This window comes from Hydra viridissima, unplaced genomic scaffold, assembly GCF_058129835.1.
Source record: "Hydra viridissima isolate aposymbiotic clone 2 unplaced genomic scaffold, HvirCarnegie_v1 scaffold_12, whole genome shotgun sequence".
In the NCBI taxonomy this organism is placed as follows: domain Eukaryota; kingdom Metazoa; phylum Cnidaria; class Hydrozoa; order Anthoathecata; family Hydridae; genus Hydra; species Hydra viridissima.
Window position 1 is genome coordinate 4,267,328 of NW_028324311.1, and position 24,713 is coordinate 4,292,040.

The 24,713-nt window shown below is 28.7% G+C and overlaps 2 protein-coding genes and 1 long non-coding RNA gene across 5 annotated transcripts in view; all 3 read right to left on the reverse strand.

Moving 5' to 3' along the window:
- Nucleotides 1–1,334: 1,334 nt before the first annotated feature.
- The window catches only part of LOC145193655 (C-Maf-inducing protein-like), a 28,747-nt gene continuing 5,368 nt past the window's right edge, over nucleotides 1,335–24,713 (reverse strand). For all 3 annotated transcript variants that reach the window (XM_090068373.1, XM_090068374.1, XM_090068372.1), the window contains 17 exons: nucleotides 22,453–22,518; nucleotides 22,028–22,117; nucleotides 16,422–16,466; nucleotides 15,430–15,492; nucleotides 15,097–15,278; nucleotides 14,814–14,921; nucleotides 14,437–14,496; nucleotides 12,009–12,074; nucleotides 11,769–11,795; nucleotides 11,578–11,626; nucleotides 4,518–4,625; nucleotides 4,279–4,395; nucleotides 4,047–4,181; nucleotides 3,585–3,632; nucleotides 3,309–3,455; nucleotides 2,376–2,552; nucleotides 1,335–1,929 (listed from right to left, as the gene is read on the reverse strand). In XM_090068373.1, coding sequence (XP_089924499.1) covers nucleotides 1,876–1,929; nucleotides 2,376–2,552; nucleotides 3,309–3,455; nucleotides 3,585–3,632; nucleotides 4,047–4,181; nucleotides 4,279–4,395; nucleotides 4,518–4,625; nucleotides 11,578–11,626; nucleotides 11,769–11,795; nucleotides 12,009–12,074; nucleotides 14,437–14,496; nucleotides 14,814–14,921; nucleotides 15,097–15,278; nucleotides 15,430–15,492; nucleotides 16,422–16,466; nucleotides 22,028–22,117; nucleotides 22,453–22,518 — 1,542 coding nt within the window. In that variant the 3' untranslated portion in view covers nucleotides 1,335–1,875. The remainder of the gene's footprint in view (nucleotides 1,930–2,375; nucleotides 2,553–3,308; nucleotides 3,456–3,584; nucleotides 3,633–4,046; nucleotides 4,182–4,278; nucleotides 4,396–4,517; nucleotides 4,626–11,577; nucleotides 11,627–11,768; nucleotides 11,796–12,008; nucleotides 12,075–14,436; nucleotides 14,497–14,813; nucleotides 14,922–15,096; nucleotides 15,279–15,429; nucleotides 15,493–16,421; nucleotides 16,467–22,027; nucleotides 22,118–22,452; nucleotides 22,519–24,713) is intronic.
- On the reverse strand, nucleotides 6,191–10,918 carry LOC149880863 (uncharacterized). The gene is made up of 2 exons (XR_016445492.1): nucleotides 9,910–10,918; nucleotides 6,191–7,266 (listed from the first exon to the last, which is right to left on the reverse strand). It is a non-coding gene; the product is annotated as an uncharacterized LOC149880863 (long non-coding RNA).
- On the reverse strand, nucleotides 16,761–19,261 carry LOC149880864 (uncharacterized). The gene has a single exon (XM_090068375.1). It carries the CDS (start codon nucleotides 17,833–17,835, stop codon nucleotides 17,521–17,523), a length of 315 nt encoding a protein of 104 aa, XP_089924501.1. The 5' UTR covers nucleotides 17,836–19,261; the 3' UTR covers nucleotides 16,761–17,520.

Consider the following 24,713-nt stretch of genomic DNA (forward strand, 5'->3'; position numbering starts at 1 on the left):
TTTTTATTTTTATGTTTTACTACAAGCACTCGAGGATGTAAGATTTCAAAAATGCATAGCGAACGTTTTTCATCAGAAATAAGTAAAGGCTTAGAAACAAACTAAATCAACGAATTTTAGTTATTTGCAAGTAAAACATGTGCGCATGCTCATAATAAAATACCAGGCTTAAACCAACAATACTTTAGATTGATTACATATATTATGCCAAGGAAATGTTGCGTTTATGCATGCCACACTAACTATAAATGTGAATAGACAAAACATTCAGGCTAAAAAGTTCTGAGCTTTGAGAGTAAAAACTGAGTGCAAGAAGCGGATAAAAACTATTCCTAACTCTAATTTGATTATTAAAAAAATCATCTGTGAGTTGCACTGACCTTCACATTTTGAAATAGTTATAGGGCGTCGAGAAAAACATCGAATTAAAGATACTTCATCTGTTTGATAAAAACAACCCTTTACCTCAGTAATACAATAAAACCATTATCTCAGTAATACTATAAAAAATATAATAAATGATAAACTTGAGAAAATTTTTTTGTTTGTTTAAGTTTCATTTAAGTGTATTTAACATTTCTAAAGTTAACAGTTGCCAAAAAAAAAAAAAAAAAAAAAAAAAAAAGCTTTTTCTTTAATACCGATATTATGGAGGGTTGCTGTGACAATTTCACTTAGCAGTAACGTTTTAAACCCTTGAATGAATAGTTTTATTACATGGAAATCTTAACAATAGTTTTTTATAATTAAAAGGAGGGGAGGAAATTAATAAGAGATAACTAAAAGTAATGACAATCCACAAATAGTCTTTGTGGATATGTAATGGAGCACGCAAAATATTGATGCTCTTTCTGCAATATTTAATTTATCTTATTTAGTTAAGAATTAGCGATCCCGTTTTCGTTGTATTGTTTTACAAAACAGGCGGTCAAGTTAGAAAATTATGCATTAGAAAAAAGTTAAAGAATTTTCTTTAACCGAAAATAACTCTTTTGCATATTTAAGTTCTTCAATCGAAAAACATCTTTAAACTTTTTTCAAGCAAATATTCTGATGAGCATAAAAGATATTTGAAGATTTCTCAATAAGATATATAAAAATATTTGAAGATTTCTCAATTCTCTTAAGTTTGCCAGAGTAGTAAGTTAAATAGCACTCACCCCCTTCAGGTGCTTTTTGATTGGTACTTACAGCCTTAATATTTCAGTTCGTGATAATTATAGATGCAATATGTACACCATCATGCAAAAAAATGCTGTTAATAAACTCAAGTGAAACGAGTTAAAGATTGGCGGGAAAAAATTCGATAGCATAAGAAATAACATAACAAGAAGTGTCATTGTTAAGTAGTCACAACGTTTTCTTAATCGCAACTTACGAATCATCAGCATTTTCACTGTTCTTTATCAGATTTAATACTCTATAATTTATATTTAAAAACAATAAATTGGTTCGTAATATAAATGCATAAAAAACTAATTTTGACAAAATAACGATGACGAATTTGTCATTTAATGCCTCCCCCAACTAGATGAATCAGTCTATATAAATCACTTAATAGTTCGACAATAAAATCTTTAACTACAGATTCATTTTAAAGCTTATCTGTAAAAATAGACTTTAAAGCTCCACTCAAATGAATATTGCCGAATAGAGTAAATAAATAGAAAAGCGAAAATCGGACCACACGTTTAACATCAATACTATATACAAACAAAATACAATATAAATATATATATATAAATATATATATATATATAAATATACATATATATATATACATATATATAATATATAATACCAAAATTGGCACTTCAATGAAATACATAGCGTTATAAAATTTGTTTAAAAATAAATTGTATATTTTTTCTCAAGCTACCACACATCAGTGTAACAGACATCGACAATTCTCAAGTTCGTTAACTTCTCCTAAAAAAAAAAAGAACTTTTTAAGTTTGGCTCAAGAAGCACAAAAAAATGTAAAAATCAAACATAAAAAATGATCACATTGCATTGTTAACATCTATCATTTTTATTTTCATGCTATTACAGTTAAGTTTTTCTAAAATTTTCTATTTATTTAAGTTGCATTATTGATATCTATTATTGCATGATTCTTACATTATCATACAGTTACATTATTACAGATTACTACATTATTACATAGCTAAATTATTAATTTTACATCATATTTGTGGGATCACGTCATCTTAGAGACAATTTAAAAAGCATATGCTTTACACTTTTTGTTTCCTAAAAATTAACCCGAGTTATTAGATATTTGCTTTTTTGACTGTGGTGGAAAAAAAAGTAAGCAACTTTACTACTGCGTAAAACATTAAAAAGAAAATTTTTTTTTCAAAAAATGTAATTACTTTTAGTAAGTCATAAGTAACGTTTGACAGGCTTGTGCTGTTCATGTTAATGTATCGTAATCTCTCGAGATAAACCAATGATTTCAATCCATCATCTGTCACGCATGTCTCACACAAATTTAAGCATTCCAAATTGGGCAGGTGCTCAGTTAATAATTGTAAACCTTTATCTCCGAACTAAAAAGAAGAATTTGGATTTGTGTGAATAAATAGTTTCAAAAGTAACTTAATTTTAAACTTTAATGATAATCAATTATTGCATAGTTTTTACTTAAGTCATAAGTAACATTCTTTAGCCATTATCTATTACAACTTTAATAAAGTTTTACAATATTTTTTCGTTCTATGTTAAGTGCCTTTCGTAGAAAAGTGTAATTATGATTGATAATATCCCTTTTATATCAAGAACTTTTTTTTGACAGGTGTTGAATCCCTCCATAACTAATTGAGTTTATTTTGCTAGTTTAAACAAGATTCTTTTTTCTGAAAAACGAGATTTATTAAAGTTGTAAGTTGTTTCTCTATAAGTGGCTAAATAATTAAAAGATTATGAAGCTAAATCAATTCACTCAATGATCTCCATGAGAACTTTTAAGTTGATCAATCTTTAGGCTAGATTAAAATGATCTTACAACAATTAGGAAATATTGTTGCTTTAAAAAAGATAATGGATTCACTTGAACAAAAAAAAAACTCTGACGAGGAAAGGGATTGAACAAAAAAAAAGTAGAGTGAAAGTAATCAATGTAATTATTCAACAACTCAATTTACCAGTTTCCATTTGCATTAACCATTAGAAAAAGAGCACAAGCTTGTCTAAAGTTAGTTCAATCTGCGAGTGGCTTTTATTATTATTCAACAATTAATCATTTGAAATTTTAATAACTAATAAACTTAAACTTAAAAACTTTAATTTTCAGCTTTAAAACTTACTGGAGTGCTCCACAAGTTCAAATCGGTTAAACTTGGTAACTTTATGATATGTTTAGCAGCCTCACTGGTGACTTTAGTAAACGCTAAATTTAAACTCTTTATATTCCCATACTTTCCACTTCTCAGAACATGAATAAGGTCTTCATCCTACCAAAATAAGAACAAGAGCTATGCAATAAAAAGCCAACTTTTTACAAAAACTGTTGTAATTTAAAATAAATTATAGCAACTATCGTAATTTATATATAATATTTAATTAAAAGTTAATATTTTTACAGTAGATTGACTTGGAAGAGCCAGTTTGTAAGGGCCGCCACACGTTTTCTAAAGTGTAAAAAAAGGAAATAAAAAAAAACTGACACTAAATTAATGTTAAGCTTATTTGAAAACAAAAATTAAACATTAAATTTAAGAAGAATGATAGAGCATTCAAAGAAAACACATCCAAATTTAACTATAAATAGCAAGTTTCTTTTGGCAGTTTACACAATTTTTCAACTGAAATTCATCTTGGGAAAGAGTTTTCTTCAAAATAAAATACAAAAGTATATACTGCATCATACAATGTGATACTAAAGATAATAAAGCCAAAATCCATCAGCTAATATGCTGGAGCTTTTTAAGAACAAAGTTGCACAAAGAAATATTAAATATTTGACCAAGTATTAAAAAGCAAACTTTTCAAGCATCAACTCAAAAATTAAAAAATAAATGTAAGTTGAATTAAGTTGGGGTTACCAATTTTTCAATATCACTTCTTTTTTTTAGAAAATTAATAGCTTGCTGCTGTCCTTCAGGTGAACACTGCAGAGCAGACATTATTTCTAGTTTTTCATCCTCATCAATGGATATCTCAATAAGTGCAATCAATACCTAAAAAAGGTATAAACATTGAAAAACACAACCACATTTAAGTAAATAACAACTAATATCACTAATGTTGATAATACTAAATATATGAAAAAAATACCTCGATACAGGTTTTATTGCCTTGCTTTGCCAAACTTAAAATAAGGCTTTTTAGATTATTTTTTATAGATGTGATAATTGGTTTACGTTTCAAACAACATTGTAGCAGATGTTCCAGCTGAAAATATTTATAGCACTCAAACATGCAAGAAATAATTATGAGAAAAATGAAGTAGTTTAAAATATAAACAAATCTGTAAACTATAGAAATAAGGCAAAAAGAAGGTAAAATAATATTACCATAAAGCAAAACAGCTCTCCTTCATCAGGAGACAGTTCTCCTCCAGGAGCAACTAATTGTGCCCACCCTATTTTTTCGTCTTTTATAGGTAAAACTAACTGATGCACCTACAAATATTGTATCACTATTATTAAAAAGAGAACTAGCATAAATCTTAAAGTTAATATCTAATATTTGCATCATAATAGATTTAAAATGAAGCTATAGGAACAAATGTGACTTTGACTGTATTGTTAGTACTTTGTAAATGGTTTTACTCCCTTTGTTAACACTAACTTTATTAAGCAATCTAATAAAGTTTGTTCTGAATAAGTTTTACATGAAAGAAAAAAAAAAAAAAAAAAAAAAAAAGATAAACTCCATGAGTGACAAAGTGATTTGATGATCCAGATAAGTTAAACTATGATTAAAAACAAATCATTCATTTTTTAAAAATAACACCAACACCACATAAATTTACTGACAACAAATTAATACTAAAAATTATAGGAAAAAGTTGCTTTTGAGCAATCTATTGCGATCATTCATAAATTCATGTCTCTTTTAGCTGACTAATCAGAAAGAGAGATGAAACTATTTGACAGGAGGTAATATAGATGCTATTTCTCTCTTACTGCTCTGAAAGTTGCACTTGAAATGAAACTTTTAAAAAAATCATAAAGACAGATGAAACTATTTGAGAAGGATATATAGGTGCTATTTCTCTCTCACTGCTCTGAAGGTAACACTTGAAAAGACAGATGACTCATGTAGGGGGTCTAGGAGTAGCTTCTGATCATCTTGTGGACAAAGTCAAAGATTTGTGTTAAGAAGTTTTATTATGCAATCCTTTTACTTTTCTCTGCTTCTATTGCTCTCTGGTATTTAATGTTAGTAATGTGATTCCAAATATCCAGCTATCCTCTTAAAAAAATCATCTAGGTCCTAGGCTTAGCAGTAGCTGTTTTCAAGCAACCTATAGATTGCAGAAACTTATCCCTTAAAGTCTGTATCAGGGTGCATGCTATTTGACAACCAGTGTTGCTTAAAAGTCCCTAACCAGGAAAAAAAAATTAAACAATACATCATATGACAGCAGTAGCTGTAGCTTTACTAATACTAAAAATATTTTTTAGAGCTCCAAGCAAATTTTCTGTTTCAGCACCAGTCACAAAACTATGCAAAACTATTTAAAACTATTTAAAGAAGATTTAAACTTACTGGTTAATCTTGTATATAGTTTCAGCAACAGTAGGTCTATTAACTTTCTTCTTGGTACTTTAATCTAGAAAGTGCTTTCCAGCCAAAATTCTGTACTGTGAGTAAATTTAAGTCTGGATCTTCATTACTTTCACCTGCTTTATCTCATCAATTTTTTTGAGTATAAACTTTTGTTTTTTAATTGCTATTTTTATTTATTGATAATTACAATATCTTTTTAGACTTAACTGTATTCTTTCTATAATTAATTGGTATAACTATTATCTGCAACATCTTTTTTCAACAATTTTCTCTTCTTTTTGTGGTGATAAAAGGATCATGCTTAAACTTCATGCAATGTAATTAATAAGTTTGATTTAGTTCACTAGAAAGAGGCGTCACACTAATTTTGCATGTTTAAGAAAGGGTAAAACTTTACAACACTTAAAAAAAAAAAAGAGTAAATGAATGTTCAGCAATACATAAAGCCATGTTTTTTGTTTTTTTTTAATATTTTATTTTTGTTGAATGATCTGAGTAGGTTTTTAAGAGCACAAAAGGTCCATAAAAATCTTTTTATAAATTGTAGGAATATTGCAGCATATAAATTATCAAAAGTATAATGTACTAAGATGATTGCTCTGCACCTTGGAATTCTTCACCTATATTAGTTATGAATATAATTACCCAAGTTGAGTAAAAAGTAATTGAATTATTATTCATTTATTCAATGTCCTTAAACTTTTTTTTCTCTTTCTCTAGGGGTAAAATTAACATACAACGTCATTTGTAATTATTCAAAGTAAGTAACAACAAATCTACATGCACAGCATTAAGACCATAGCAGAAATGAGGATGTCTGAGTATAAAATGTACATAGCACAGATTAAATCTCCATTTGCAATATTCATATGCCAAGTAAAAGTGTAAGCATAAGTAATTTTAATTGATCTAAATCATACTTTTAGCACTTCTTTCTTATTATCAGCATGGGGTTTGATATTTTTGCCACAACAATGTCAGGTTACAGAAAAGCACAAAATAAGCAATACAAAATAAGCAATACAAAATAAGCACTTTATGCTCCAATATCCAACTTTACAAGATGTATTGATTTTTTACTATTGCTTAAAATTTATTAAATAAGCTTACACCAAAGTTTCCAGTCTCATAAGTTTTTGTCATATTTGTAGCAATAGCTCTGCAATAAACTAAACAAACAGTCATCATACAGAACAAATGTTTATTAAAGGAAGATAAATCAACAACAAATCATTGAGTGCTAACACTGCTGGTTTAAACAACAATAGTACCATTTAAATGTGAGAACACTATTTTCAACTGATTGCTTCAGTAACTTTGGAAGCTGCTTCTTAAAAATTCATCAAACATTTTTACCATACTACTTTAATAATCTTGAAAGCGACTCCATCATATTTAAACCCGTTTGAAAACTCAACAATCATATGCAAGAATTGAGTCCATTGAAAATCTAAAATTTTGCTCTATCAAACTTTTTGTTCCTTCTACGAAAAAACTCAATTCAAAATGACAAAGAGGTCATCAGGACTAGAGTGCGCCAAGTTCCCGTATTTACGGGAACTACGGGAACTACGGGAGCGGGATCCTGTTCCTGCTTTTGGTATTTAAAATACGGGAACGGGATCCTGTTCCCGTAATAAATAAAATACGGGAACAGGAAATTCCCGTTCCTGTTCCCGTACGTCATTCGATGTTACGGGGTTTTCCCGTAATTATTATATTATAATATATAATATATATATATTTATATATTATGATATAATATATATATATTATATATATCATAATATATATATATTTATATATTATGATATAATATATATATATTATATATATATAATATATATATTTATATATTATATATATACATATTTATATATTTATATATTATAATATATATATTTATATATTATAATATAATATAAGAAATACGGGAAAAGCCGTATTTTTACAAGTTTCCCGCATTTTACCAAGTTTCCCGCTTTTTTACGGGATTCCCGCTATTTTATGATTTGCGCGCATATATTCCCGTTTATTTTAAGATTTTAAGATTTATGTTATAAATTTGGTACTAATACTAGGAACAAACTACTATAACTATAAGGTAAATATATATAAATATTATAATAATTTAAAATTATAATTAGGTTTAAGACCTAATTATAACTTTTTTAAGTAGTTTACTGTCTTCGTTTCTTTGCTAACTTTCTTCTTTTCTTTGCTAACTTTCTTCTTTTCCTTACTAACTTTCTTCTTTTCTTTACTAACTTTCTTCGTTTCTTTACTAACTTTCTTCTTTTCTTTACTAACTTTCTTCTTTTCTTTACTAACTTTCTTCGTTTCTTTACTAACTTTCTTCTTTTCTTTACTAACTTTCTTCTTTTCTTTACTAACTTTCGTCTTTTCTTTACTAACTTTCTTCTTTTCTTTACTAATTTCTTCGTTTCTTTACTAATTTCTTCTTTTCTTTACTAACTTTCTTCTTTTCTTTACTAACTTCTTCTTTTCTTTACTAACTTTCTTCTTTTCTTTACTAACTTCTTCTTTTCTTTACTAACTTTCTTCGTTTCTTTACTAACTTTCTTCTTTTCTTTACTAACTTTCGTCTTTTCTTTACTAACTTTCTTCTTTTCTTTACTAATTTCTTCGTTTCTTTACTAATTTCTTCTTTTCTTTACTAACTTTCTTCTTTTCTTTACTAACTTCTTCTTTTCTTTACTAACTTTCGTCTTTTCTTTACTAACTTTCTTCGTTTCTTTACTAACTTTCGTCTTTTCTTTACTAACTTCTTCTTTTCTTTACTAACTTTCTTCTTTTCTTTACTAACTTTCTTCGTTTCTTTACTAATTTCTTCTTTTCTTTACTAATTTCTTCTTTTCTTTACTAACTTTCGTCTTTTCTTTACTAACTTTCTTCGTTTCTTTACTAATTTTTTCTTTTCTTTACTAACTTCTTCTTTTCTTTACTAACTTTCGTCTTTTCTTTACTAACTTTCTTCTTTTCTTTATTAACTTTTTTCTTTTCTTTACTAACTTTCGTCTTTTCTTTACTAACTTTCTTCTTTTCTTTACTAACTTTCTTCGTTTCTTTACTAATTTCTTCTTTTCTTTACTAACTTTCGTCTTTTCTTTACTAACTTTCTTCGTTTCTTTACTAATTTCTTCTTTTCTTTACTAACTTTCGTCTTTTCTTTACTAACTTTCTTCGTTTCTTTACTAATTTCTTCTTTTCTTTACTAACTTTCGTCTTTTCTTTACTAACTTTCTTCGTTTCTTTACTAATTTCTTCTTTTCTTTACTAACTTTCGTCTTTTCTTTACTAACTTTCTTCGTTTCTTTACTAATTTTTTCTTTTCTTTACTAACTTCTTCTTTTCTTTACTAACTTTCGTCTTTTCTTTACTAACTTTCTTCTTTTCTTTATTAACTTTTTTCTTTTCTTTACTAACTTTCGTCTTTTCTTTACTAACTTTCTTCTTTTCTTTATTAACTTTTTTCTTTTCTTTACTAACTTTCGTCTTTTCTTTACTAACTTTCGTCTTTTCTTTACTAACTTTCGTCTTTTCTTTACTAACTTTCTTCTTTTCTTTATTAACTTTTTTCTTTTCTTTACTAATTTCTTCTTTTCTTTGCTAACTTGCGTCTTTTCTTTACTAACTTTCTTCATATCTTTGGTATCTTTCTTGTTAATTACCTTATTTTCCTTTGAATATAAGTTATTAGTTAGAATTAACCTTTTTTCCTTTTTTTTTTTTAGGTACATAGCTTTTATTAAAACTCCCCTGTGTGTCTTCTATGTTGTAAAAATCTTCTATGTTGTAAAAATCTTCTATGTTGTTAAGTTAATAAATTTAAAAAATAAAAAAAAAAAATAAAAAAGAATCCAAAAAAAAACAAACACCTAAACCAAAATAAACCACAAAAAAAACAAACAAATTATATAACCAGGAAAAAAAAAGAAAAAAAAAAAGCAGGAAAAAAAACCAGGAAATATTAGACGTTCCAGGTGAAAAACGGGAACAGGAACGGGATTTTCCCGTTCCCGCTTTTTAAAATACGGGAACGGGAATTCCCGTTCCCGTTTTTTTCCAAGTCCGGGAAATGAATCCCGTTCCCGGAAATTCCCGCTTTCGTTTCCCGGAAAACGGGAATTGTCACAGCCTAATCAGGACCACTATTTCACTAATTAATGTATAGATGCTTTTAATTGTATTACAAAACTGGATTGAACTTTACTTAAACAACCAAGAAAAAAAATTTTGAGGTTTTATAAACAATTAACGGTTTTGAGGTTTATTAACAATAAATGCTAAAAAGTTTTTTTTAAAGAAACTATCTGTATTTACAGGATTATAGGCATATGCTTAGATAGCCAATAGAAACTAGCCAACTTTTCTTGTTAATCATCCTTCCATTGAATTTCAAATTCCAACTTCCAACATCTGTCATATTGATTTAAACAGTTTAACTTCATATAAGTAGACTATTTTTATATAAATACAAAGATTGTAAGGATTGCAAGGGAGAAAATTATATATGACTGAGAGCTAATTCAATAAAGACTCGGCCGAGATATTGCAATAAATCATGCATTTGATGGTACAAAACCTGACATAAGAAAATGAAAATGTTATTTTGAACCTACTTATTCATCTTGTTCTGAAAATGATTGGGAACTTGGAGCTACAAACTCAGTTTGATGTGATATAAATGTTAAATTTCTTCATGTCAAAGTTACTAATACCTAGTTCTTAAAGCTCAATTGTAAGGATCCTGCTGGATACCAATAAACATTATTACTCTTAAAGTGGATTGATTATGTCTGCTTTTAAATTTTCTTATCATTATTGACAATAGATTACAGAATAGTTTTCATGCTCATTATTAAAAAGATATATTTTTACCACCTAAATAAAATCATTTTGGCATGAGTAATTAAATGTTAATTAAGTTTTTGTCATCAATATTTAAGAATAATAAGAACTAAAATATTCTTAAAAAGTATATATGACTATAGCATATGTAATAATAGAAAATATAGTCTTTGATGACAAAATATTTGTAAGGACTATTCTAAGCACTAATTAATATTAACTGTTGAGAAATTCAAATTTATAATTTGTATCTTAATATTAAACAATAGTAAACAAATTGAAGTTTTTCCAAAAACATTAAACTCTAGTGCATGGACAGTTTCACAAAAACTTGTGAAACTGTCCATGCACTAGAGTTTTTTTTTTTAAACAGAACTTTCTTTAATTCCTAAAAAAATAGTGTGGCAAGAATGGTATTCATGATATAATAGGAAAATTACTATCCGTCACTTAAAAAAACAATCAAACCTTAGACTATTGAATTTATAACTTTGTAAGTGTTAATTGTTTTAATAAAGTTATAATTAATTACTAAAAGTATTACCAGCAGCAGTTTTACATACTATTTTTATCAATATTTTATTAACTAACTTTATGGTTTGTGATTTGAAAACTAAAAACTCAAGAAAATAGAGTACTTTACTGTTACCTTAATTAAGTAAAGTTAGCAGTGTCTTACATATAATGTAATAATAATGTAATAATAATGTAACATATAATGTAATAATGTAATATAATAATGTAATATATATAATATAACATAATGCAATAAGTGCCTTCAGCCTCACTATTGTTTACTGTTTCAAACATACTTTTGATGAACAATTATAAAATCCAATTGCAGAAATCTGACCTCAAAGAAACAAGGAGAAGAAAAAAAAGAAAGCAAGAACAAAAAAAACTGATTTCAAAAAACGGGAATTTAAGTATCCAAAAGTATATGTACTAAAAACTGACATCACATACCTCACACCTTCTATCAAAAGCAATAAGTTTGATAGTTCTTCTTAATAACCTAAAGAAAAAATGCAAAAGGTACTTATATTTATTTTTATTAGAATATACTACTGTAAATATGTAATAATAAATAGTAAATATACAGTAATGATGTAAATAATTTATACAGAATGAATAGAGTAAATAAATAAAAATCTTACTCTGAAAAGTTCTTTTCTTTAAATAATCTAAATACATAAAATTAACATAGCATAACATAAATATAACATAACATAAATGTAAAAATTTATGCTATGTTATGTTCATTTTATGTTATGTAATGTAAAAAACATGTAATACTATGAAAAATTAATAAATGCTTCAATTGCTACTTTTTAAAAGTAAACAAAAATCACTTTATAATTTAAATGAAGCCTCAAAAACTGAAATAATCATCATACTCATGTGGAAATGGTACTGCTTGCAAAAAAATGGCAATGGATGGTATCCAATCATCATACTTGCAGCTATAAAAAATTTATTTGTACAAAGAAAACATATTAATCATGGAGTTTGCATTATTTATAAGGCATTTGCATGGATTTCTTGATGTTTATAGATGTTTAATAGCAAAATCAGAAAACAAACTAGTCCTTAAAAAACTCATGAAGTTGATGTGAGAAATGCATACCAGAATGTCTGGCTCAGTTATACCCAGTTTTGTTAAGAAATAGGTAAACAACAATCTTAAAAGAGTATTTTTCTTTGATATTAATTTATAGGAATTTTTTTAAATTTGATTTAAAATTAACATAATAAAGATTTGTTTGAAATGATGATTTGGCCTTTTTTGCATTAAGGCATGCTATCGGAAAAATCTGCCTACCTTTCTTGATCAAAAAAGGATGTAAGAAAGCTTAAATGTATTTAAATCAATATATTTCTGAAAAATTAAGACTGTAAAGATTACATATTAATAGGGAAAAAACAAAAAAAAATTAAGTTTTACAGAAAATTCTGACTTTCTTTTTGATGCCTCCCATAAGTTTCTGGACAGAGTAATTTTTGTAAGCTTTAGCAGCGTAATCCTATTTTTTCTTCAAATCTGTAGCTGATTTTACTGTTTTTCCACTTAATTTCAATTTCTTTTATATGATGGCCCAATATTTTTCAATAGGACGTAATTCGGGGCAGTTTGGAGGATTCATCTTTTTCGGAACCAACATCACTCCATTATCATTGTAAAACTTTTGACCATCTTTTGAGTAATGTTTTGTGGCTAAATCAGGCCAAAAAAATTCTGAAGTACTTCTATGAGCTTTAATTAGTCATTTTATACAAGAAAGACAACATTTCACGTATTCCGAAGATTTCATTGTGCCCAAACAAACATAAATTGGCAATTTTTCGCCGCAAGAGCAAAGTGCCTGCCAAATCATCAATTTTTTCGAAAATTTATCAGTCATTACATACTTGTATTTATCACTCACATTTCCTCTTATTTTAGAAGCATAGTAGCACTGCCCAGGAATTTGTTTAAAATCCATTTTAACATAAGTTTTGTCATCCATCAAAACACACCCATTATGTTTTGTTAACAAGTTGTCATACAACTTTCGAGCTTGACTCTTTGCCAACTTTCTATTCGATAAAGTTGGATTTTTTAAGTGTTTGTCCACAATCAAAAATCTTTGTTTAGTTTGCTTGGTTGACATTTTGAAACTAAATATTATTTTTAATTATTTTTTTCTGCCAAAATGTTCTATTATACAAACACTACCACACACAAAAAAATAATTTCAAAAAAGGGCCATTAACTAGCTTTACCACACCACAAAAGGTGGGCAGATTTTTCTGATAGCATGCCTTACTATTTTTGTTTAAATTTCCATTCAATCTTCACATTCAATCTGCAATTAAACTGTTTAAACACAATACATTTTATGCAAACTATTAAACCAATAGTATTCAGAAAAATCTAAAAGACAGCTTAACTTAGTGGAAACATCATCTGAGCTATGAATATGACCCTATTTCTCTTCACCAACATTTTCTCTAACTGTAAAAATTACTCCCCTCCCCCTCCCTCTGTGGTTGTGGGTGGAAAAAACACTTTGACTTCCCTTTAAACATATTTAATTAAAATTAATTCCAACAAAACATTTTATTAACATTTACACAACTTAAAATAATTGTCAAGCATATCATTTAAACACTAGCTTATAAGCACCCCCCCCCCACAGAGAATAGACACCCCCCTGCCCAGAGAATAAACAAAGTCTTAATAGGGACAACATTTAATTTAAAGATTAATAAACCAATTATAATGTTGTAACTAATTATAACACAAATAATAACTACACTGCAATATGCATGAAGTTTTAGTATTTGGTTTAACTTTAAACACAAACCTCTTCACACATGGTGTCTAACTGATTTAACTCATCTACAAGGTCTTTCCAATAAATTTAAATCTTTGGAGTTACCCCATTTACCCAATTTCAGATTGTTTTTTTTAAAACATCTGGAAAATTATCATTTTTGTTGTTACTGGGATATTAAACCCAAAAGGTCATAGAGTGAAGTTTTTAAGATAACTCCTTAATTAACTGCATCAGGCTATAAAAGAGAGTGCCTTAAACCAGAAATGGTAGACTTTGGACTGTCTTTTAGAGAGGTTCTAATAGTTACTTGGAGCAACTAAATACCATTGGATGACTATTTCATCATTATTGAAAGTTTAAATAACTAAAATGATTGCAGCAAATATGCAAGATAACACCTTAAAAAATTACAATAAACACAGCATGAAACAAAGTACTACAAGCAATAATAAACACAAATATGAGTTACAGTAAAAATAGCAATTAAGACTTATAAACAACTTACATACAATCAAAGACAACTTCAAAACATGTTAAAATTGTTTCTTTTAAACTGTTGCATGTGCTATAAAAAAAATTAAGCAATTTAAAGGCCAAGCACATCATTTATTAGAGAATATATTGTTAATTGAAACAATAACTCAGGACTAAATGTAAACTGGAATGATATCTTAAATCACAAATCCAACTAAAACTGCAAGTCAACTTTTTATAAAGATTTTGGCAAAATTTAAGTCAATGATAACAAAACTGTTGGGTTCTTAAAAACCAATGGTATTTCATAGAACTTAATGTTTGATGCGAAAATGTATAAAATACTACTATATATATGTATATAAAAAAAGTATAAAGCAATTTTTTAAAAACTTCAAAAAAAATTACTGTTCTTCTTTTTCAGTTTCAAATGCAGAATAGGTTGCAGCTAGGGCAACAGTTACAATATTTGCAATCACTCTGGGATGTGGACAGTTAGCATTAGAGGTGTGCAAGCTAATTTAAAAAGAAAATAGCTTATACAATTACTAACCTATTGGTTGTTGAACAATAGTAATAGATAGTAAAAGTAACACACACACACACACACACACACACACACACACACACACACACACACACACACACACACACACACACACACACACACACACACACACAAAAGACTAACCTATCAATAAAATCAACAATTGCATCTGTTGATTTTTTATGCAAATATATATAACATAAATAATCTTGAATAAATATCCTCAAATGAGGAAACTTCCCAAAATCAGTATTGTGCTTGATCAAATTTTCGATGATAGGGGACAACGTTTCTTTAACCTCCACAGTTGGGTGCAGCCTGGTAACCTGCAATAAATTTCATGCAATTTAGAAAGAAACTTGTGATTAAAATACCCGAGTTGAAGAATTCAGTATTACTTATTTGTGTTTACAATAGTTTATTAAAGTATATGATGTTTTATATATTAGGTAAAGAGCTTAAAATATAAAAAATTACCCGCTGGAAACATTTACATATTGATGCTGGTATAGCAGTTATTTTTAGGATAGGTGCAATTATCTAAAATTAAAAAATGAAAAAGTTATAATATTATGTTAGTTAACTAATGTTGCTAGAAGTGATTTACAAGTTAAAACTTGACATACCATAAAATGAAATCCCAAAGATTGGAAAATAAAATGATCTTACAACTTTTTTCTGTGAAATTCTTTACTAAAAGCTCAATTTTAAATTAACCCCACAAAGTAAAAAGTACTCATAAACTGGTTGTGGATGCAAAAATAAAATTTTGTACCAAATTCAAAAGGGTTGTTAGTATATTTCTATGTATCTTTACAAGGACACAAGCCTAAAACTATTTACAATGATTTTATGGTGAGCCAAGTTAAATTCAAGAAATGAACTGGAAACAATTACACTAAAATTAATTTGCTAAATAATGTGTTAAAATCAAAACTTCTAACTTCATTTCCCAGAAGATAGCGCCCTCAGAGCAGATAGCACCCGCAATGAAAAGTCCAATTATGCATTTAATTGTAATTTTAACTTTCAATTTGATAAAATCTAAAACTAAATTATTTACAGGTTTGGTAGAAAAATTGCTAATAATTTGTGTTGAAAATACGGCCACCCTGAGCATATTCTCAAAGGTGCTAACTATCAGAACTATACCATTTGAAAGAACATTCATTGTATTGTTAATAACAAACAAAACAGCATAGTAATCTCATCATCTATTTATGTCATTGTTTTGAAGTTACCCATTACTTCATAGCTCTTTTGAAACAGACTTAAACAAGCCAGACACTTTCCAGAACTTTCCATAATGAAATTGATTTTTGTTAAAGAAAAATTTATCTTTTATTGATATCTCTTACCATTTTAAAAATATTGCTCACTACTTTTTTATTAATCAACTACTTTTATATAATATTTATAGCATTATAAATTAGTGGCAAATACAAAATGGCTTAGAAGTTACATCTTACTGTTATGCATTTCTCTCGAAGAGAGTCTGTGATTTCTGAGCAATTCTAAAGAAGAACAGATAAAAACAAAATAAAAATACTATAGACAAATTAATTTCAACCAATTCAGTCAAAATTAAAATACAAGATAAACTGTAGTTCAGAGAAATACCTAAACATAATAAATAGCATGGTTTTAATTATTATTATCTTAACAGGGTTTTCTTCTAGTATGATACCCAAATAATTTTCGTCTGATAATACTAATTTTTATAAAGACCTGAATTTTACTCATTAACTTACTGATGCATTTTTAACATTTACACATATACAGTTTTGGACAAAATAATAGTAGTGGCTAGTAAAACAATGATTTGTGATAATAATTTTATGTAAATTTAAATATAAAATAATAAATTTAGGCATAACAGTAATACAAACACTGAATAATGAAATGGGAGTAAAAAATGTTGTTAACACAGTTCAAATTACTTTAGGGAAGTCTGGAATTTTATATATAAACATATCTAGATTTGTAGGTTAAAATAACATACCTGTTGTTTCCTATCAATTTATTTATATTAGCTTTTTGTTTATTTGGTTTTAATAAGGCTAATACAGGGTGTATACTTAATTTCTGACCCCCTATATCTCGGTTTAAGAATACGGTATTTCAACACATACCATTTTATTACTGTCATATCAATTTAATTAGACAAAGAATATATGTTAATAGTCAGTAATCAGTATTTTGTCCATTTCTTTCTATGCATTGGGTAATTCTCCTTGGCAGGCTTTCTACTAGGCAAAAACACTCTTCTTGCGTAATGGCAGCCCACTCCTGTTCAACACGTCTGATCAACTGTTCACGATTACGAGGTCGAGGATTGTGTAAAACACTGTCCTGGAGTCTTGACCAAATATGTTCGATGACATTTAAGTCGGGCGAGTTGCCAGGCCAGTCGGTCCACACTGCTGGAAAGTCTCTGTTGATCACATTCATTGTTGCTCTTGCCGTGTGGCAAGTTGCTCCATCTTGCATCAGAATAACTTTATTTCTCACAGGAAAGATGGTCTTATCATCAGCTGCACGTTTGTACACAGGTAGAATAATATCACATTAATATTTTCCATCAACAGTTTTATTTTGCTCAACAACAACCAGATCAGTTTTGCCATATCGAGAAATGCCGCCGGCTATCATAATCTTGAGACCGAATTTTGGATGTCGAACATAAGGTATTGACTCTGGTGTTGCTGTACGTACTCTTTGATTTTGACGGTTTGGAGCCGGATATAATTCAATTGGACTCTCATCAGTCCACATTACATGAGCTCGTTTCACTTTACCATCCGGTGAGTCATCTGCGAATCCCTCTTCTTGCAAATGAGTACAAAAATTTACGCGATCAGTGATGTTTTTCTGCGACAACATGGGTTTCACTTTCTGTGTATAGGCATGCTTTCCCCATGTGGTCTTGCGCAAGTATTTACTGATAGCACTGTGTGAAATTGTTTTTCCTCTTTCTTTGTAACTGTCTGAAAAATTCAGTTTCTTAGCTACAGTTCTCGTTCCAACTCCGACTTTGTCTTTGACCCACTTTCTGACCTTGTCCTTGGTTCTTGGTGAAAACTTTGTTGGCTTTCCAGGTCGCTGAGCATCTGTGACGTCACCCTCTTGTTTTCTTGCCCACTTCCTTACAGTATTTCAAGAAACTTTACACTGTCTAGTGATTTCTTTAATGCTTAATCCTTGACTACATAAAACTTGAATTCGGTGACGAAGTAACTGTTTATCAGAACTCATTTTCAGAGTAAATTGCTAAAAAACACATGTTATATAATACATGTTAGTAACATATACATACAATACATATAAATACACACAGAGTAATTAATGTAAATCATAAACAGACACCAAGTATCACTGATATAAATAAGGCAAATAAAAATAATGCTGATTATTTCTTGTAGCCAAAATGCTAAACATTAAAAAAGTGTAAACTTAATTTCTGACCCCGGTTTCGAAGAGTAGCAATACGTCATAAACAGTGAAGAAAAAATGTGTTATTAATTGGCAAACTAAGATCACATAATAAGGAGTAATAAGGACAATTAACTTAAAAATCGTGCTAAAACTATAGTCATAATGCCAAAGGCTGTGGAAGACAAGGAGAATGAAAATATCATTTTTATGTATGGTGACAAAATGGCTCCCATAAACATTTTCTGAGGTCATATCCTATCTGAAGTGAGCGTTTTACGTGCAAAAAGTATAGTTACACCAAAATACATACTAAAGTATTTTTCGGGCTAAAGTAGCATTTAAGAGAGCAACTCAAAATCTTGTGTTTGTAACATGTGGGGGGTAAGAAATTAAGTATACACCCTGTAAAAGGAAAGATTAATTTTAGTGTTAATTTAATGAAATATTTAAAATAATCGTATAAATTTATTTTATAAATAGAAATTATGGGTCATGCAAAGCTTTGTAGTGCAGAAAAGAGACAACTAATTATTAAATTAAAACAAGAAGGGAAAACATACAAATTTATTCAAGAGACATTAAGTTGTTCTCCTATAATGATTGAAATGCTCTAAAATGGAAAAATATAGCAGAAACAAGGGGCCGAAAACAAAAAACGATTGAACATGAAGACAGATTGATAAAATGTGCTGCTGTTGCCCATCATTTTGTAACTTACCGCCATATTAAAGAAGATTTAAATTTAAGCGTTTCTTTGAGAACAGTACGTAGGCGGTTAGTACAAAGTAAGTTAGTTGCCAAAAGCCCAAGAAAAGTTCCCCTTTTGAAAAAAAGGCATGTGGTGGCAAGATTACATTTTGGAAAAACGCATGCAAATTGACCTGTTTCAAAATTAATAATATTTTGAAACAGGTCAATTTGCAGGCGTAATATTTTGTGGTCTGATGAAAGCAAAATTGTTTTGTTTGGGTCAAGTGGACGCAGGATGTATGTAAGGAGGTCTCCTAACTCTGCATACAAACCACAATACACCATAAAAACTGTAAAACATGGCGGAGCAAAAATAAATATTTGGGGTTGTTTTTCTTATTATGGCGTAGGGCCAACCTATAAGATTGATGGTATTATGGACCAAGACATATACCTTCAAATATTAGAAAATACCATGTTGCCCTATGCAAAAGAAGATATGCCCCTAAGATGGGCTTATATGCAGGACAATGATCCAAAGCATACCAGTTGCAGGGTAAAAAGTTGGTTCAACGAGAATAGGGTTGCAGTTATGGATGGGCCTGCACAGTCACTGGATCTTTATCCGATCGAAAACCTTTGGATGGATGTAAAAGAGGCAGTTTATAGTCAAAAACCAAAAAATCAGCAAAAGTTATGGCAAGTTGTCCAGAATGCTTGGAACAACATTCCTTTAGAATGTTGTCAAAATTTGATTAACTCAATGCTGAATAGATCCAAAGCTGTGATAAAAAACCAGGGGCATGTGATTAAACATTAATTTTTTACTATTGTTTAATTAAATTCATATCATTTTTTTGTTAATAAAATAAATTATTTGCAATATAACATTAAATAAATTAAAACTACTATTATTATGTCCAACCTGTTTTTTATACTTATATAATTATTATAAATAAAAGCAAAAATTTTAAGTTTTCTACAAACTAGTTTATCATCTCACACCTATTTAATTAATAATCCAGTATTACAATTTTATTTTCAGTAACTGTTTAAAGATAATATTAATTTGTTAATTTTAATCACACTACTATTATTTTGTCCACAACTGTATATCTAATAAAGCCCAAAGTTTGTATGCATCTATGTGTGTATGTGGGTGTGTTCTTTATAAAAATCCATAGTGTTTATCCGATCCTCACCAAACTTTGCACACAGGTCTAATTTTTCCCAAGGAAGGTATTAGGCCAGGTTTGGACCGCCCTAGACTTCATACTCAAAGTGCTTTGGCTGGAACCACTCCTTGCTGCTGGCAAAGAGGTGATTACAGAGCTCACAATTTTAATAGTTTAAATTGAAAATATGTGTTAGTGGTTTTTATGAGGATTTTTGAGCGATAATTTTGGAAAAGTATACAGTGCAAATGAACGAGAAAATTTTGTAAAGACAGGTTTTTGTTTGGAGAGAAGATTATTGTAATTAATTAATGAACTTTTGCGAGAACTGGTAATTTTGCCTCATTTGAGGGTCCTATGAACAACTTTATACAAGTAGTTTAGAAATTACAGCCCCAAAATAAACAAACTTTTCTGGATGAATATTAATTCAGAAAACTGCTACACCACCTTTAGATTCCAATATTTACTGCAGTTGCATCACAAATGATCACTCTGATGACATCCCAGAAATCACAGTTGTTCAGTATAACACAAAAACCATTGAAGATACTTTTAAACATTTGGTAATAATAAAACTCCTAATTTGATTTCTTTTTCACAGTTTTTTAGAGTTACAACTTGTATTTCTTTATATATTCTTCTTTACCATCATTTCTTTAATCATCAAAACACATAGAACATGCAGACTTTTTCTTGTAGTACAAAATGAATGTTTTCATGTACAAATGAAACATTTGCACATGTAAATATAGCAATAACAAATTATTACACTAACATGAATAATATTTATTTCCTATATCTCATACTAATGATAATAATTCATAAGACTTTTTAAAAATAAATTCAAGCGCAAAATGTCAAAGGCCAGAAACTTTTGCACACCAGTATACCTTTGGACTAATCAAAATATTAAAGGCTAAAATTCTTTTCTCAAAAGTGCTGATTGAAATCAATTATTCAGAAATATAGAATTTTTAAAAGATCCAAAAAATTCTTAAAGCTGTTCAAGTCCTGAGCAAGATAAACAAACTTGTGATTGTATTAAACAAGAAAACAAGCAAGTACTGTTACATAGACTTACTTCTTCTGTAATTGTTTAACCAGCAAAAAGCCTATTAATCGTATGAAAAATTATGGATGTTGTCATGTTACCTATAAGAATCTCTATTCTATTATCATTACACATATTTAGTGCTATAAAAATTCCCTGGTTTTGTTTTATTTAATATAAAATTATCTAACTAAATAATTTATTGAAAGTTTTTCTATTCAAATTTTACTGAAAATTTTTGTATTTTAATTGATTTTGAATTTTTGTACAAAATTAATAGTGAGAGCTAAAATTAAAATGTACTACCTCATACCTCAGTCATTGAAAAGCAACCAATATTTAAATAATCATTGTGTTTTGAATTAGTTCTACTAGCATTGTGTTTGTGCAATTCTTCATTTTTTTTTAGAGAATTAATAATAATAATAATAATAATAATAATAATAATAATAATAATAATAATAATAATAATATAATACTAATAACAACAACAGCAATACTAGTATTAGTAATAATAATGAAACAACAACAATCAGGAAATATTACAAAGAAATAAAGAAGAGCTGTGAATTCTAAAACACTTTAAAGTGGATTGTAATTTATGTATTTATGTATAATTTATGATTGCTTCATTTTATTCCTGCAATTCAATTAATACATTAACTCAAAAAACATCAATTAAATTAAGAAAAATTAATCCTCTGAAACTTAATTAACTCACATGCATAAGAATATTAGATACTGTGGTCAATGGGTACTGATAAATAATTGGGTCTGTTAGAGGTGTTTCCATACAAAATGTTACTAACTCCTAAAAAAAAAAAAAAAAAAAAAAAAAAATCATAAGAAGAACTTGAAAGTTAAATGATGGAAACTAATATCCTTCTTATAAATTGGTTAATAAAAAAGATTTTGCAACAATGTTGAATGAAAATTTCTCTACTAAGATCTAAGATGAGGTTTCCTTAAAATTAAACTTTCTTAGCGAAAATGCAATAGGTAGTTAAATATCTTTCTAATAGTAAAAATTGAAATAAAATCTCCCATAATTTCAAAAACATCTTTATCATGATCATGGCTACAGTGCTCTAAAATCTTCATAACCATGTAAAAGATTTGTTTAAACTGCATTAAATTGAAGGTTACCTTAAGCTCCTTACAGAGATCATCTGGGGGCAGTGTAATTAACTTCTGAAAGCGTATAGTTACAATCTAAAGATAAAAAAGTATGATTTCATATTTAAAAGCTGGTAATTCATAAACCTAATTTTACACATCTGAAAGTATTATTTTTTAAAATTTCAATGTAAAAAATTATTTAAAGAAAATTATTATTCATTAAACACAGGTTATATAATTTTAAAATATACTTTAATAAGTTAAGTTTATTCCTCTATATAATAATCAAGAAAGAATAATCTGGAAACATGTTTTTCAAATAATTTTGTTGCATTGAAATTAGCAAGATGACTGGCTGAACATTCAGAAACTTTTTAAAATCTTGGAAATAATTTTTGGCGCTGTATTCTACTGTCAATTTATGCTGGAAAGACTCCAGTTCTTCCGCCTTTTGACTATCTCTGTTGAAAGACTCAAGCTTATCAGTAGTCTAACTGTCTCTGCTGGAATCAAGTTCTGATACCATCTGTGATGCAACTACATAAGCTACAAGTATAAAATACAAAGCTCAAGCAATATAACTAATCATTCTTTAGTAAACAATTAAGTTAACACCTTAGGAACAAGATTCTCACAGGTGTGAAGTTGTGAAATAAAAATAAACAGATAAAATAATGTCAATATCAAACTTAAAGAATCAATAACAAAACTGTAAAGTACCTGAAGTAGTATTACCATCAAGTTTTGCAACTGTAGCAGTACCAATTCCAGCATCAGCAAATAGAGAATGATGATGTCAGCAAACATGTGTTTGCTGCAAGGTCAAGACAATCCCAGTAACCTCTGATAGGGTGTTTTTGTGGAGGTTCTCCTTCAGCATAATATTCACTGGATGTTGATTCTGGTTGATACTGAATTAAGGTAAAAATCATTTTCAGGATTTCTATTTTAGCAAATAATGAACTTGTTAATGTGAAGTATTTGAATTTGTAGTGTGGGTCATGTGCAGCTGCAACAACATAGCTCTTGGTGGTATAAACACATTGGAAATTGTTTTTCATAGCAACTGTTGTCTAATAGCATTGACAAACTGTTGTCTAATTGCATTGAGACCTGATGTATAAATAGTGAATGCTAGATTTGGTTCTGCTTCAATGTTTTTAAGTTTTGATGTAACTTCAGCATAGAGTTATGGTGTCAGCATTTCTGAAAAATATTTTCAAAATGGACTTTGAAATTGAGGGGCCAATGCCTTTATCACTTAACAAAACCCTTTGTCCTCTACAATACTAAACTCCTTACAACGATCATTTCAGCAATTCTAAAGGTGATAGTTGTTTTGTGATTTTATTTACAGGTTTAATATATCTGAAGCTCTAATCTACAGTCAATTGCTTTGGACCTGAAGTAGTGCGGGGGTGATAATTGATATCATTTAGCACTGGGCCTAGATTATTTGTTGGGTTACGGTTTTATATGCTGTTGGGTGCAGAAACGATAGATGATTAAATTACGGTTTGGTGGAAAATATTGTAGTCTTCCCATGTAAGATGATAACTTTGAACTTAGTACAAGATGCGTTACTACTATCACATTCATTAACTATAAAAAAAAAATTTTATAAGCCTAAAAAACTGGCATTTTTTCAAAGATCAAAGTACAAACACAGCTGTGCAGGACAAAGTTCCACTTCAGGACACCTGCTAGAATTTACTGAACTAGATGGCTGGCTGACTAGAAGTCAATTCCTACTTACACTTTTAGGCTTAATTCAAGTACCTTCATTACTTTCCAGATGAATTAAGACTTCCTTGAGCTTATTTGAAACTATCATCAGGTTTCTTTTCAGTACCCTTTCATTGGTACTGCATTAAATCCTTCACACCACTTCATGGTACTTTCATCTCTATATACCAGATTACAATTAAGGAAAGGAACATTTGGTCAACTACCCTTTTTCCTGATACTTGGATCAAATTCAGAGTTGACTGACAGCACCATTTAGTATGTGTTTCCATGCCCTCTTATCATCTAGGCACAGAATTCATGAATAACCTCTTGCTTCACTAAAAACCTTGTATACTTTAATACAACTAATTAATTAGCCTTTAGCTAACCATTCAATGTTACCACTTGCAGAGTGCTCACAAACCACTCACCACCTGCCAGCCAAAAAGCAATCATTGTTATAGATAAGTAATATGTTCCTTCTGCTCTACCTACTGTTTTATCTTTATTCAAAAAAAGATCTTAGCCATCTTTTTACATATTTAAGGTACTGCTATTCT

Bases quoted from the DNA above. Each gene is read 5' to 3' on its own strand.
- LOC149880864 (XM_090068375.1), bottom strand. From the start codon at position 17,835: ATGTTGTCGCAGAAAAACATCACTGATCGCGTAAATTTTTGTACTCAT.